This window comes from Dipodomys merriami, unplaced genomic scaffold (assembly GCF_024711535.1).
Source record: "Dipodomys merriami isolate MVZ:Mamm:240054 unplaced genomic scaffold, mDipMer1.0.p SCAF_128, whole genome shotgun sequence".
NCBI classification, from domain to species: Eukaryota; Metazoa; Chordata; class Mammalia; order Rodentia; family Heteromyidae; genus Dipodomys; species Dipodomys merriami.
In genome coordinates this window covers 2212255-2227775 of record NW_027202582.1, presented here as the reverse complement: position 1 = coordinate 2227775, position 15521 = coordinate 2212255, and the positions used below count along the sequence as shown (strand labels likewise).

Genomic DNA, 15521 nt, shown 5'->3' with positions numbered 1-15521 from the left:
GACAGCGCCCAGACCCAGAGTTCAAGCCCCACGACCGACAAAAAAAAATAAAATAAAACAATAAACAAAAAAATAAACAAAAAAACCCGCAACAGGCTCTGAATTCAAGTCCCACAACTGACAAAAATATTTTTTTTTTTTTGGGTCTGGTCGTGGGGCTTGAACTCTGTGCCTGGGCGCTGTCCCTCAGCTCTTCAGCTCAAGGCTAGCGCTCTACCACTTGAGCCACAGTGCCACTTCTGGCTTTTTTCTTTTTGCTTAGGTGGTGCTGAGGAATCAAACCCAGGGCCTCAGGCTTGCAAGGTAAGCTCTCTACCACTGAGCCACCTTCCCAGTCTGACAAAAATAATTTTTAAAAAATTGGGCCAGGTGCTTGTGGCTCACACCCGTAATCCTAGCTACTGAGGAGACTCAGATCTGAGGATCTCGGTTCAAAGCCAGCCCAAGCAGGAAAGTCTGTGAGACTCTTCTCTCCAATTAACCACCAGAAAACTGGAAGTGGTGCTATGTGGCTCAAGTGGTAGAGCTCTTGCCTTGAGGTGAAGAGCTGAGGGACAGTGCCCAGGTTCAAACCCTATGACCAAAAAAAAAAAAAAAAAAATTGGATTGGATAGGAGGCAGGAACTAGCAGGATGAGGGATGTTGGGGAGGACTAAAGAATATGAATATGAATATGCATGCATATATGAAAATAGGAAAATGAAATCAGTTGAAATTGACAAGAACGGGGATTGAAGGCGAGTGGTAGAGGGGGTTGACAAGGGTACATTGTCTGCATGTAGGGAAATGTTACAATGGAATAAAACTAATAGATGCTAATCAAAAATTTAATTTACAAAACCTATTGGGGCTGGGCACCAGTGGCTGACTTCTGAAATCCCAGCTGCTTTAGAAGTTGAGATCTTAGGATCACAGTTCAAAGCCAGGAAAGCCTTATGTCGTTGAGACTTTTATGTCCAGGAGACTCATCTCTAACCACCAAAAAGCTGGAAGTGGAGCTGTAGCTCTAGTCATAGAGCACTATCCTTGAGCACAAAAGTTTAGGGACAGTGCTCAGGTCTGAGTTTAAGCCCCAAGGCCAGCAAACACAAACACACCCACACCTTCCCCCCCCCCCCCCAATTGGAAATAGAAAAGACATTATTGGGGCTGGAGATGAGAGGCTCAGTGATAAGAGCTTGCCTAGCATGCACAAGATCTTGACTTCCATTCTGAGCACCACAAAACAAAAAACAATATTCACTTCCTATCTGTGTGACCCCTGGGCACAATCTATGCTAAGATAATAGGTGTGCATCACTACATTCAGCTCTCCAGAGAAGGGGTCTCAGGACATTTTCTGCCTCACCTAGCCTCAATCCAATATCCTCCCAAAATTCAGCCACTAATCCCAGCTGCTAGCTAGGATTATGAGCATGAGCCACACAGCTTGTGTAAATGATCACTTTGGATCACTGATTGAAAATGGTGGAAAACCAATGCAAAATTTTGGAAACTGAGGAAATACTATACCCTAATAAATCACTTTAAGGTATATGCCCAAGAGAAACTCTTGGATACATGTTCAACCAGAGATACTCACCAGGAATATTCTTAAGAAACATAGTTTGAAATAGAAAAACAAAACAAAACAGGAAATCCTATTTCCATCCTTAAGGCAAAGAGATTAATAAACTGTGGTATAGTAACACAACAAAAAGAATATCGAGCAAGGAAAAGGGAATAAAACTGAGTTGAATGAACCTTACTAGTTTAATGCAAAAAGTATAATAGAAGGACAATAATAAACTATTCTCTTCATAAAAGTTCAAAGATAGGGGCTGGGAAGGTGGCTCAGTGGTAGAGCGCTTGCCTTGCATGCCTGAGGCCCTGGGTTCGATTCCTCAGCACCACATAAGCAGAAAAAAAGCCAGAAGTGGTGCTGTGGCTTAAGTGGTAGAGTGCTAGCCTTGAGCTGAAGAGCTTGAACACACACACACACACACACACACACACACACACACACACGTTCAAAGATAAAGCCAAACAGTATGTTTTGTTTTTGGTGGGTCAGGGGGCTTGTACTTAGGGCCTGGATACTGTCTCTGAGCTTTTGTGCACAAGGCTAGTGCTCTACCACTTTGGAGCCACAGCCTCACTTCTGGTTTTCTGGTGGTTAAATTGGAGATAAGTCTCATGGACTCTCCTGCTCAGGCTGGCTTTGAACTGTGTATGATCCTCAGATGTCAGCGTCCTGAATAGCTAGGATTACAGGCGTGAGCCACTAACACCCAGTTAAACAGTATATTTTATAGGCATGTAAAGATGTGTAATTTTTTTCTTTGAAATACATTCTTCCAGCCAGGTGCTGGTGGCTCATAAGACTTATCTCCAATTAACCACCAAAAAAACAGTAGTGGGGCCCGGTGCCAGTGGCTCACACCTGTAATCCTAGCTATTGAGGAGGCTGAGATCTGAGAATCAAGGTTCAAAGCCAGCCCAGACAGGAAACTCTTTTTTTTTTTTGTCGGTCGTGGGGCTTGAACTCTGGGCCTGGGCGCTGTCCCTCAGCTCTTCAGCTCAAGGCGAGCGCTCTACCACTTGAGCCACAGAGCCACTTCCGGTTTTCTGGTGGTTTATTGGAGATAGGAGTCTCATGGTCTTTCTTGCCCGGGCTGGCTTTGAACCGCGATCCTCAGATCTCAGCCTCCTGAGTAGCTAGGATTACAGGCGTGAGCCACCAGCGCCCGGCTAGGAAACTCTTATCACTAATAAACCACTAGGAAAGCAGAAGTGGTGCTGTGGCTCAAGGGTTAAGAGCACTGGCATTGGCACCGGGAAAGCGCCCAGGCCCAGTGACCAACAAAACAAAACAGTAGTGGGGGTGTGGCTCAAGTGGTAGAGTTCCAGCCTTGAGCAAAAAAGTTTGGGGACTGTACCCAGGCTCAGAGTTGAAGCCCAAGACCAGCACAACACAAAAACTAACAATAACAAAACCAGAATTCTGGCCGGTGGTATCCAGGACACGCGGATAAGGAACAGGTGAAAAAAATATAGATGAATGTGGTTTTATATCTGTCCCTTCAAGGGATAAAACTCGACTCTGCAATGAGTATTCATGGTATTAAGTTATAAACAGATGTCAATTTTAAAATGAGGCTCACACATGGATCAATGATGATTGTGTGTCATTAACTAGAGATTATAACTAATCCATTCGGTCGACTTGAAGTCCGCCTCCCCAAAACAGTAAAATTGCCTTTCCTAGTCGGGCCAGCCAAGGGAGAAACTAAAACGAGTGGGAGGGGCGGTAACTATTTTCACTTTTCCCTTCCTGTTTTGTCAGAGACTGGGAAAGCAAGTCAGAATTTCTAATCTTTTCCAATTCCCACATCATTTCCTAACTTAAATTGAGAGAACCTAAGTCTCCAAGTGGAGACGACTCCCGGGGCCGCCCGGGGAGGAAGCTGCGTGGGGCGCACACGCGCGCTCAGCCCGAGGAGCCGGGCATTTAGCGTGACCCCCGGGGGGCTGGGATCTTTAGGGCCACACTCCCCCAAAGTGGCAGGGAGGAAGCTCGGGGTTTACTCGTGGGCGCCCCCGAAGGCCGCAGTTTAGCGGGGCAGGTGACAGCCCCGAGCCCGGTCGCGCGCGGCGGCGATCGTGGCCCTGTACCTCGGTACCAGACGGCGCCTCGTGGGCTACCCGGGTGCCGTCCACCACCGGCCTTCGCGGGCGCAGCAGGCCCGGGCCTTTCCCCGTGCGGGGCGGGCGGCTGCAGGGCAAGCAGCCCTGGCTCGGCTCCAGACCCGGCCCGGGGTGACATCACCACACTCCTCCGTTCCGCGCGGGGGGGGGGGGACCCGAAATCCCCTAAAAACAGAGTGAGTAATCGCCGGCCCGCCCTCCAGGCGGGGCGAGACCCAAGAACAAGCTGAGCGGCCGCAGCGCCAGCCGCAGGAGCGGCCTCCAGGCGGGAGCGCTTTTGTCGCCGGCGCGGTGCGCTCCGGTCCCCGGCCCCGGCTCTCCGGCTCTCCGGCTCCCCGGCTCCCCGGCTCCCGGCGGCGCGCGCGGCCTCTCCGTCCTCAGCGCGGCGCGCACTGGCTGCGGATCCCCGCGCGCGGCGGCTCGGGCAGCGGCGCAGCGCGCAGGCGCGGCCGGATTCCGGGCAGTGACGCGGCGGCGGGCGCGCGCGGCGCATTTCCGCCTCTGGCGAATGGCTCCGCTCTAGCGCGCGCCGCGGGCTCAGCTGCGACCCCGGCCCCGCCCCCGGGACCCCGGCCATGGACGGTGAGGGCGCCCTCTAACCCCACGGGGTAGCCGTGTCCGGGCGAGCGGGGCAGTGGCGGCCCCCGTACCCCGCCTTCTGCGCCGCGCGAGGTGCTGCGCAGGGAGCGGCCGGCCGGATGGTGGCGTGGGGCGGGGCGGGCAGCGAGGGGTCTGACTCAGTTTCCCTTCTCGGTGTAGGGGGAGCGTTGCGCAGTACCTCCCCGGGTGGGAGTGTGGGGGGAGCCTTGACTCACTTTTCCCCCCTCCAGGGCCCATGGGGGGGGCAGTTCTGAGTTCGTTTCCTTGTTAGGGGAGAACGTATCTGAGCCTGCTTTCCGCGGGGGGCAGGGAAGGGGGGGTAGTGCCCTCTTTTCAGTGCCCCTTATGAAAGTGAAACTTGCCCTGACTCAGTTTCCTTTTGCAGAGTAGGCATTCCATAACCCTTCTTCTTTAGAAACAGGTGCTGCTGCTCCCTTAGTTTCACCGCAGGTTGTAGGGGCAGGTGCTGACTCCTAGAGGAGCCCGGCTCCATCAGATGCCCCTCCTTACCCTGTAAGGACTGACAGTGTCTTCCCCTTCCCTTTCAGACCTGTTTCCCCTCATCTTCCCCTCAGGTAAGTGGACAGGCCTTTGGTAGTAGCAGAGGAGGGGCTATTGGGGTTCAGGACCACAGGGGCAGCCCCTGATGCCACTGGCTGTGCCTCCAGCAGAGCCAGCCCAGGCTTCTGGCCCTTATGTGGAGATCATGGAGCAGCCCAAGCAGCGGGGCATGCGCTTCCGCTACAAGTGCGAAGGGCGCTCGGCGGGGAGCATCCCTGGTGAGAGGAGCACAGATACCACGAAGACCCACCCCACTATCAAGGTCAGCACTGACCCCCAGGGATGGGTGGGAGAACGGATGGAATGGAAGGCACCCCAGGAACCCCAGCCGACTTGCCTCTCAGGCTGCTTTATATCCATCCCCCCTCCCCCGTGTCTGAGAGCCAAGTTTGGGATTGCTGGCCTTCTAGAATACTCTGTACTTTGGACAGATCAATGGCTACACAGGACCAGGGACAGTTCGCATCTCCCTGGTCACCAAGGATCCTCCACACCGGCCTCACCCTCATGAGCTCGTGGGGAAGGACTGCCATGATGGCTTCTATGAGGCTGAGCTCTGCCCTGATAGGAGCATCCACAGGTGAGGGCCCTGCAGGCCTGAGGTGGGGAGGTCAGGGGAGGGGACTGGAGGCAGAGGGCTGGGGAGTGGTTACAAAGTTTCTCCTCTCTGGGCACAAAGTCAAATTTCTCTCTTCTTGTTCTGCCCCAGCTCTGCAAGCTGAATTCTTTGTCTTGAAATCAATCTGTGAATATATCTATTGAACTGATGGACTTTGTAACTAATGAACTACCTGTTGACAAGAATTAATTACACAAATAAATAGACAAAATTCCTTGAGAGTAATGATTTCGCTAGTAAAAAGAAAACAGGGTAGGAAGTGGGAATGTGGCTTAGTGGTAGAGTGCTTGCCTAGCATGCATGAAGTCCTGGGTTCAATTCCTCAGTACCACATACACAGAAAAAGCCAGGAGTGGTGCTGTGGGTCAAGTGATAGAGTGCTAGCCTTGAGCAAAAGCAGCTCAGAGTCAGTGCCCAGTCCCTGAGTTCAAGCCCCAGGACTGGCAAAAAAATAAAGAAAAAATAAATCAGGGTAACAGGTTGAAAGGATAACTAACCCAAGGCTGGGGAGCTGGTCTCATTCTTTTGGATTGAGAAATCAGAGAAGACCTTTTTTCTAAGACTTGGCAAGAAAGAATAGAGATGCATGAAAAAGCATTCCAAACCAAAGGAACAATGACTTTGAAGTAGGAGTGAGTTTAGTCTGATTAGGGAATGGGGAAGAAGCCCCTGTGGCCAAGAATGGGGAGCCCTGGGGTGGGGGGAGGGTGTCTTGTCCCCAAAGGTAAGGAGAAGAAAGCCTTTGAAGGCTGTGGAGTACCCCAGCAGTTACCTGTGGGTTGAGGAGGGGCCATCTGGGCCCTGCTGAGACAGGGAAGTCATTTTTTTTTGGGGGGGGGGTTACTTCAGCTTCCAGAACCTGGGTATCCAGTGTGTGAAGAAGCGGGACCTGGAACAGGCCATCAGCCAGCGCATCCAGACGAACAACAACCCCTTCCAAGGTGAGGGGCAGGGGAGAAAAGACCTGGAGCCTGTGCCCCACCCCCACTGCCGTCATCTTCCCCTGGCGGTCTGTCATGCCTGTCCCTCAATGCCAAGACTCACAGTATAGATGGACTCTTCCCTCCCATACCTGCCACGCTCCCATTTTACCACTGACACACAGGCCCAGAGATGCGGAGTGACATTCTGGGTCACAGTGGAGTCAGCAATGGGACCAGAACCCGGTCTTCCTCCTCCTCCCAGGCCTTCTGTCACACCCGCGCTCAAACAGCCATCCCTGCCAGAGCTCCCTGCCCTCCTTCATCCCTTCCCTCTGCCCCTCCCTAACCCCATCTGTTTTTCTGGCAGTTCCCATAGAAGAGCAGCGTGGGGACTATGACCTGAATGCTGTGAGGCTCTGCTTCCAGGTGACAGTCCGAGACCCATCCGGCAGGCCACTCCGCCTGCCGCCTGTCCTCTCTCATCCTATCTTTGACAACCGTGAGTGGCCAGGTTGCCTAGGGAAGGGGCGAGAGGGTGGACCTGGGTAGGAGGAGGGGGCTGAGGTGGGTGTGGCCTGTGAAAGGGGCTTTGTGTAGTTGTCCAGCACGTTCATCCCCTCTTCTGGGCCCATGGTGCTGGTTGAGGACAGGGGAAGACCCAGAAGTGCCCCCCCAAGTGTCGCTCCCAGGCTGTCTGGGAGTGTGCTGGGAATCGGATGTTTTGCATATCATGTGCCCAGAGGGTGGCATGCCAGGATCTGTGCTAATGACTCTAGGAAGTGGACTCCCCGGAACTGGCCATGCTAGACAATAACATTGCAATGACAGAGGCTTCTAGGAACTTCGAGGTGAACTGAGCTGACATTGACCAATCACAGTCTTTCAGTAACCAGCAGGATGAATGAAAATAAAAGGGCTCTGGAGCCCCAAAGACAGGAAACCAAGATAAACTGAAGGGGGGGTGGGCGGGGGGTGGGGGAGAGCTTGTTGCCAAGATGGGGGATAAACCAGATCCTGAACCTATGCTTGGGTTGGGTGGAGAAAGAGAAAGCAAGACCAGCTAATTCCCACCACAAGGACATTGATGCTTAGGTGTTAGTCACTCTTGTCTTCCCCTGGCCTGGAGTCCTACTGCGCACTGAACCTAGCAGGTGAACTAGTTGCTGCATTGGTTGGGTTCTAGGAGCAACTGGAATAGTCTGACTTTGAGCACGGAGGTGAGGTTGACAAGCTTTGGGTAATCTTGACACTGGGCTGGGCTGTTGCGACTCCAGCAGGCCACCCTGGGGACTTGTGGTGGCTCAGGGCTTCCTTCCTGATTGTCACACCCTCAGGCGCCCCCAACACTGCAGAGCTGAAAATCTGCCGAGTGAACCGAAACTCTGGGAGCTGCCTGGGCGGGGATGAGATCTTCCTGCTGTGTGACAAGGTGCAGAAAGGTACACTCGAGGGGCAGGACTGGACTCTTTGGGCTGAGCGGTGAGGGCAGGGCTGAGCAGAGGTGGTGAGTGCCATGTATCTGGCTTTCGGTGCACCCTGGTGTCTTGGACAGCAGGGTGAAGTCTCTGGAGACAAGCGCCGGAGGTTGGGGCAGCAGGTTTGGGAGGTTTCAATGCCTGACTGACCTGCTGCCCATCTCCTGCAGAGGACATTGAGGTCTATTTCACGGGACCTGGCTGGGAGGCCCGAGGCTCCTTTTCTCAAGCTGATGTGCACCGGCAAGTGGCCATCGTATTCCGGACCCCTCCCTACGCAGACCCCAGCCTGCAGGCGCCCGTGCGTGTTTCCATGCAGCTGCGGAGGCCTTCTGATCGCGAGCTCAGTGAGCCCATGGAGTTCCAGTACCTGCCAGACACAGGTACGCAGCGGGGGAGGCTGCAGCCCGCTCGCGTGGCCTCCGCCAACAAGTGGGGGCAAAACTTGAGATTTATACTGTTAATCGTTACCATGTCAGCCCCACATAACATCTTGGTCACATCCTGAGGGTCCTATAACGGTGAATTCATCAAACTGCATTTCTCAGGGTCCCCATCTCTGACACGTGTCTCCCCAGAACTCATTTCATACCTCATTTAAAATAGTGACACTCAAAGCTTACTTTGAGTAAGGTTAATTAACTACATCTGCCCCTGTTCCAAGAGTTTCAGCAAAATAATTTTAAGCTCTCCCTACGTTTTTGGGGACTGAGACTGGTCTATGCTCCTTTATCAGTGGGGACAAGGCATCTAATCACAGGTCCCTGGCTCCAGATCTGTTACTCTGCTGTGTGTCTTTTCTTTTTCCTCTCTCTTTTTTTATTAGTTTATGTTAACATAAAGGGATTTCACTGTGCTACTTCCATACATGTGTATGATGTACTGTGAGCAAATACTTCTACATAATTTTTTGTTGTTGTTGGTAGTGGTGGTCATGAGGCTTGAACTCAGGGCCTGGACTCTGTCCGTGAGTGTTTTTGCTCAAGGCTAGCACTCTACTTCTTTGAGCCACAGCACCACTTCCAGTTTTCTGGTGGTTCATTGGAGATAAGAGTCTCATGGGCTTTCCTGCCCAGGTTGGCTTTGAACCACAATCCTCATATTTCAGCCACCTGGCTCCATAATTCCTTTCTTTCTTTCTTTCTTTCTTTCTTTCTTTCTTTCTTTCTTTCTTTCTTTCTTTCCTTCCTTCCTTCCTTCCTTCCTTCCTTCCTTCTTCCTTCCTTCTTTCTTTCTTTCTTTTTTTTTTGCCAGTCCTGGGGCTGGAACTCAAGACTTGGGTATTGTCCCTGAGCTTCTTTTGCTCAAGACTAGCCCCAGGGCTTCATACATGTGAGGCAAGCACTCTACCACTGAACCACCTTCCCAGCCCTCCAGAATTTTTTTTTTTTTTTCCTGTTGTGGGGCCTGAACTCTGGGCCTGGGTGCTGTCCCTCAGCTCTTCAGCTCAAGGCTAGCACTCTACCACTGAGTCACCCTCCCAGCCCCACCTCCATAATTCTTATCACCCATTTTTAAACAGTTTTTAACACATCCCATTGGTGTCTCTTGTCTCTGCCATTCAAGCCAGCTATGTTTTGGTTAAGCTTTATATGCTTGTGTGGTGGCAGGTGTATGCCAGATTCTTTTGTTGTTGTTGTTGTTGTTGGTTGGGGAGCTTGAACTCTGGGCCTGGGTGCTGTCCCTGAGCTCTTCAGCTCAAGGCTAGCACTCTACCACTTGAGCCACAGCGCCACATCCAGCTTTTTCTGCTTATGTGGTGCTGAGGAATCGAACCCAGGGCCTCATGCATGCAAGGCAAGCACTCCACCACTGAGCCATCTTTCCAGCCCATGTATGCCAGATTCTGTAAATACAAAGATGACTGAGCCAGATCCTTGCCCTTCACAAACTCAATCACCACACAGCCATGCAAGTCACATCCTTAGTTCAAGAATGGCGGGCAAATTGCTGGGTGCTGATGGCTCACGCCTGTAATCCTAGCTACTCAGGAGGAGGAGGATCTGAGGATTGCGGTTCAAAGCCAGCCCAGGCAGGAAAGTCCGTGAGACTCTTATCTCCAATAAATCACTAGAAAACCGAAAGTGGTGCTGTGGCTCAAGCGGTAGAGCGCTCACCTTGAGCTGAAGAGCCCAAGGACAGTGCCCAGGCCCAGAGTTCAAGCCCCACAACTGACAAAAAAAAAAAAGAATGGCAGGCAAATGGAGGTCGGTGCAGAGTGCCCCTGGGAGCACGTCTGTAGGAGCCAGAACGCACAGGAGGTGACTTTTACCATAGAGAAACACCTAGAAGTGCATTTTCCAGGAAGGAGGCTCAGACATCCATGTGGATGGCTCACACCAATCCTTCCCCAGCCACCTCTAATTCAGCCCCCAGATCACACTTCCGGTGCTGTTACTGTCACTAAAGTGTCAAGCCTTTAGCAATTGGAGAGTGTCCCCCCCCCAGAGCCGGGCTCCTGAGCTTGGCTCTACCCAGGGCCCTCCAGGGGGATATTCAGCCAACAAAGCTTTCTCAGACAGCCACGGAGTGTTGGAACTGCTGAGCTTCGATGCTACACATCTCCAGCAATTGGTCGGAAGTATGGGTGTCTTTGGGGAGCACCAGGGCCTGGCTGAAGAGTACCAGCCCCACTCTCCCTGTTACTTTCCCAGATGATCGCCATCGGATTGAGGAGAAACGCAAAAGGACATATGAAACCTTCAAGAGCATCATGAAGAAGAGTCCTTTCAGTGGTGAGGCGGGGGTAGGGAGAGCCCTGGATAGAGGCCGGGAGCAGGACCGGGACAACCTCAGGGGCTGAGAGCTAACCCAGCCTTTGCCCTGCAGGACCTACTGATCCCAGGCCTTCACCCCGGCGCATCGCTGTGCCTTCCCGAAACTCAACTGTCCCAAAGCCAGGTAAAGATTTTCTTTGGTCTCCCTGGAGCAGTGGCTCAAATTTCCACAAGCTGAAGCTGGGACACATTCTATGACAGCAATGAGCTGAGGCATCGCCTCACCCACAGGCATCTAGCGCTAGTCAGGCTCATCTGGGGAGCATGCACGTGGCGTGCATTCTTGGGTCCTGGCTCAGAATGGAGATTTTGGAAGTGTGGTGCAGGACCAGCAACTTCCTGTCCATGGAAGTCTGAGGCCCATTGCAGTAGGTAAAACCTGAATTGGATTTTTTTTTTTTTTTTTTTTTTGTACTGGTCCAGGAGCTTGATCTCAGGGCCTGGGCACTGTCCCTGAGCTTTTTTGCTCAAGGCTAGTGCTCTACCACTTGAGCCACAGCCCTTCTTCTGGCTTTTTTGGTGCTTAATTAGAGATAAAAGTCTCATAGATTTTCCTTTCCAGGCTGGCTTTGAACCATGGCTCTCAGACCTCAGACTCCTGAGTAGCTAGAATTACAGGCATCAGCCACCAGCACCTAGCACATCTTTGTGTGTGTGTGTGCGTGCGTGCGTGCGTGCGTGTGTGTGTGTGTGTGTGCGCGCGCGCGCGCCCCACTAAGAGGCTTGAACTTCGGGCCTGAGTGCTGTTCCTTAGCTTTTTTACTCAAGGCTGGTCCTCAGTCATTTGCACCACTGCTCCACTTCTGGCTTTTTGATGGTTCATAGGAGATAAGTCTCATGGACTTCCCTGCTTGGGCTAGCTTTGAACCAAGATCCTCAGATCTCAACTTTCTGGCTAGCTTGGGTTACAGGCATGAGGTACTGACAACCAGATTTGTCTTCCTCAAGATACAGATGCAGAACTGGGCTAGCTACTTCAAGCTCTCAAATGAATTAGGAAAGCAAAAAAACATAGCACTGCTAAAGTAGCAAGATGTACGTGCTGGTGGATGGCTCAAACAGTGACAAGTACCCACTGCAGGCCAGCCACTGCTCCCTGAGCGTGCCACAGATTGGGCCCACTTAGAGAAGAGCTTTAAGGGAATTGGTGGGCTTAGGTCAAGGGCTGGAAGCAGATCCAGCAAGCCAGCAAGCAGATTGAGTAAGTGGAAGGAGCTACTGTGTTGGTAGTGACTGCAAAGGGAGGGGTTGATCCTGAGCACCGTTGCCAGGGTGTGGGGTACAGAGGATGGGGTGGGTTTCTTGTGCTGTCTCTGATCCCAGTCTCTTTGTCTCTCCTCCAGCCCCCCAGCCTTACGCCTTTCCACCATCCCTCAGTACCATCAACTTTGATGAGTTTTCCCCCATGCTGTTACCTTCAGGGCAGATCCCAAACCAGGCCTCAGCTTTGGCACCTGCCCCTACCCAAGTCCTGGCCCAAACTCTGGTCCCTACATCAGCCATGGCATCAGCTCTGGGCCAGGCCCCAGCCCCTGTGCCAAGCCTACCCCCGGGCCCTCCCCAGTCTGTGGTCCCACCTGCCCCAAAGACCACCCAGGCTGGGGAAGGCACACTGTCGGAGGCCCTGCTACAACTGCAGTTCGATGCTGATGAAGACCTGGGGGCCTTGCTTGGCAACAGCACAGACCCAGCTGTGTTCACAGACCTGGCATCTGTTGACAACTCGGAGTTTCAGCAGCTGCTGAACCAGGGTGTATCCATGCCCCACCCCACAACCGAGCCCATGCTGATGGAGTACCCTGAGGCTATCACTCGCCTGGTAACCGGGTCCCAGAGGCCCCACGATCCAGCTCCTAACCCACTGGGGGCCTCAGGGCTCCCCAATGGCCTCTCAGGTGATGAGGACTTCCCCTCCATTGTGGACATGGACTTCTCAGCCCTTTTGAGTCAGATCAGCTCCTAAGAGGGTGATGCCGGCCCTACCCAGAGCACCAGGTTGCAGGGACTGAAGCCCCCCCCAAAGCACTGTGGATTCTGGGGAATGTGCTCCAACTGCCCCCACCTTCTTTGGGTGGCATCTTCTGGGGGCAGCCCATTTTATTCTTTGGCAGTGTCTCTCTCCTTTTTGGAGGTGCTTAAGCAGAAGCATTAACTTCTCTGGAAATGGGGAGGACTCTTACTCTCTCTTCCCCTGTCTTGATGGTGGGCTCCCTTCCCTGTAGGGAACTCTGGAGGCCCCTTCCCCATCCTCCAGCTTATAGTGCTCTCCTGAATAGAGGAGCAGCTGGAACTATAGCCTTCAAGGCCACAAAGCCTTATTATCAAGTGTCTTCCTCACATCACAAATTCATTTACACCACGGGCTAAAATAATGCTCCTGTTGCAGCCTCCGTGTGGCATTGCCTGACACCAGCACTTGAGGGGCTGGCCTTCCTGCCCTGTAGGTCTGTACCAGCTCTTCCTTGCTCAGCAAAGGCTGAAGTCCAGGATTCCCCAAGGGAGTGTGGAGACTTCCCTGCTCCCCCTTTTCTCAAGTGCCTTAATAGCAGGGCAAATTGTATGAGACTAGTGGAGAACAGGCTGGAAGCTCTTCAGCCAAGAAGCAAGTCTTTAACCGAAGAATCGAAGCAGTTGGACTCTCGCTCTTTCTATTCTGAACTAATAAATATGTTGCCAAGCTGGCCAGGGATTTGTGGTCTTTCAGCAAACACTGAGCTCACTGGGCTCATCCTGTCATGCAGGACACAGGCGATAGAGTCGAGTTACTATGCCGTCAACAGGGAAACCCTGAAAGACACCTGTAGTTACCGTCCAAGTTCAGGGACCAGGCAGCTGAAGCAGGGCCCCCAGTACTGCCTCGGGATGGAGCGCTTTCAGATCCTTCACGGAGGCCTTCACACTCGTTCAAGGTCTTAGGTCAACAGAGGGTGGATCTCACAGAAAAGCTAGCCAGCTTTTGGAAGCCATTCTGGTAAGAAAACAATTGGGGCAGCCTGTGAGCGCTCTGGAACGCTGCCCAAACAAGTTTGGGATTCATTTCTTGGGTGACCAAGGGGTTTACTTAGGGTTGGGGGGGGGGGTAGATCTCTGCTTATTCCATCAAAGCTCTGATCCCTGTTCTGGGAGGAGCGCTGAAATCCTAATCCACTGCCTCAGGGGGCCTCGGCCAAGGCCCGGCCATCGCCTTAGTGCTGAAGCTGGACGTCGGACATGCTTCCGGCTTTAACCTAGCGCACGCGCAGCAGCGAACTGCCTGCCTAGAGCCGGCCATCCCCCAATGTACATGCGCACTTGGGGGGGGCGCGCCTCTATGGCGCATGAGCACTGGTAACATGAGGGGGCGGGGCACGTACTGCCCTCGGGAAAACCCCGGGGCCGAGGCCTGAGTGTTGATTGACTCCCGGGACATCCGTGGGATTTGCTGCAAAAGTGAGCGAGGCCCCTAAGAGCCCGACCCCGGGTGCCGCACCAGACGGTGGCTGCGAGAGAAGAGACGGCAGCCGGAAGGCGTCCCACGTCGGTCTCGAGGGAGGGGGTGGGGCCGGAGTCCAGGGTGGGCCACAGGACCCGGGCTGGGCCGCTCCTCGAGGACCGGGCCAATGGGGAGCCCCGGCGGAGTCCCGCCCTCGGGGCGGGGCCCTGCGGGCGGCTTGTAACCTGGAGCGCGTCCGCGCTGGAGGTGGAGAAAGTGCCGAGCCCATTCTCCCGCCGGGATGCGCCCGCCCTGCTCTTCTTGGCTTTCCCAGTGTCCTGCGGTGACCTCCGGTGACCCCCGGAAGCCCTCTCGTGGTCCTTCCCACACTCCCTGAGTGACCTCATCGTGCTCATGCCTCATCCGGCCCAAAGGCCATGTCTCCAGCCCAGACCTCTCACGGGCTAGCCTTCTAGATACTTCCACTAGAAACCTACCCTGGTCCAAGGCCCTCCCCAAGCCTGCCCCTCCTGTCCAAGCCACCTCCTCTCAACTTGCAGGGCTCCCACTGTGGAGGCCCCCTCTTCTGCCCGACAAGTTGCACCCAGTCCCTACTTCTGCCTGTTGTCACCACTGTGTGTGTGTGTGTGTGTGTGTGTGTGTGTGTGCCGATATTGGGGCTTGAACGCAGGGCCTGGGCACTGTCCCTGAGCTCTTTTTTGCTCAAGGCTAGCAGATGAACCACAGCTCGACTTCTGGCCTTCTGGTAGACAATTGGAGATACAAGTCTGGTGGATTTTCCTGCCCAGGCTGAGTCATGATCCTCAGATTTCAGCCTCCTGAGTAGCTGGGATTACAGGTATGAGTCACTAACACTGGTTTAAGTCACCACTACCTCCCTTCAGCGCTGCTGCTATAGCTTTCTTCCTTCCTGGCCTCCCTGAAGTAAGAAGGACCCCAGTCACTAGGGATCCAGATCCTCCAGCCCAGGCTGCGCTTGCTCTTCTTTCTCAGTGTTGTGTGGTAACCTCTGGAACCTCTCTCCCTGTGTATAATGTATCAACCACATGGTCAGATCCAGGTCTGTGCAGAAACACCCCTTGAGTGATCAGAGCCATCCACACTGCCCTTGAAGGCTGCTCACTGTAATCTCCATTCAGAAAAGTCCCAGGGCCGGGCGCTGGTGGCTCACGCCTAGCTACTCAGGAGGCTGAGATCTGAGGATCGCGGTTCAAAGCCAGCCCGGGCAGGAGAGACCATGAGACTCCTATCTCCAATAAACCACCAGAAAACCGGAAGTGGCACTGTAGCTCAAGTGGTAGAGCGCTCGCCTTGAGCTGAAGAGCTGAGGGACAGCGCCCAGGCCTGGAGTTCAAGCCCCATGACCGACAAAAAAAAAAAAAAAAAAAGAAAAGTCCCAGGAATTGTTGATCTGGGATCCCTACTGTACCCATCATAACCCTTTCC

At 53.4% G+C, this 15521-nt stretch overlaps 1 protein-coding gene across 2 annotated transcripts; it reads left to right on the top strand.

The window, feature by feature from the left end:
- Nucleotides 1–4186: 4186 nt before the first annotated feature.
- On the top strand, nucleotides 4187–13325 carry LOC138824317 (transcription factor p65). 2 transcript variants are annotated; one of them, XM_070018120.1, is made up of 11 exons: nucleotides 4187–4269; nucleotides 4836–4862; nucleotides 4959–5110; nucleotides 5280–5428; nucleotides 6317–6408; nucleotides 6758–6889; nucleotides 7725–7829; nucleotides 8036–8248; nucleotides 10520–10600; nucleotides 10695–10766; nucleotides 11986–13325. In XM_070018120.1, the coding sequence occupies exons 1-11, from the start codon at nucleotides 4263–4265 to the stop codon at nucleotides 12603–12605; spliced, it is 1650 nt and encodes a 549-aa protein (XP_069874221.1). In that variant the 5' UTR covers nucleotides 4187–4262; the 3' UTR covers nucleotides 12606–13325. The 2 variants fall into 2 exon arrangements, with proteins under 2 accessions (XP_069874221.1, XP_069874220.1); XM_070018119.1 differs by having other exon boundaries at nucleotides 4956–5110.
- The last annotated feature ends 2196 nt before the right edge of the window (nucleotides 13326–15521 follow it).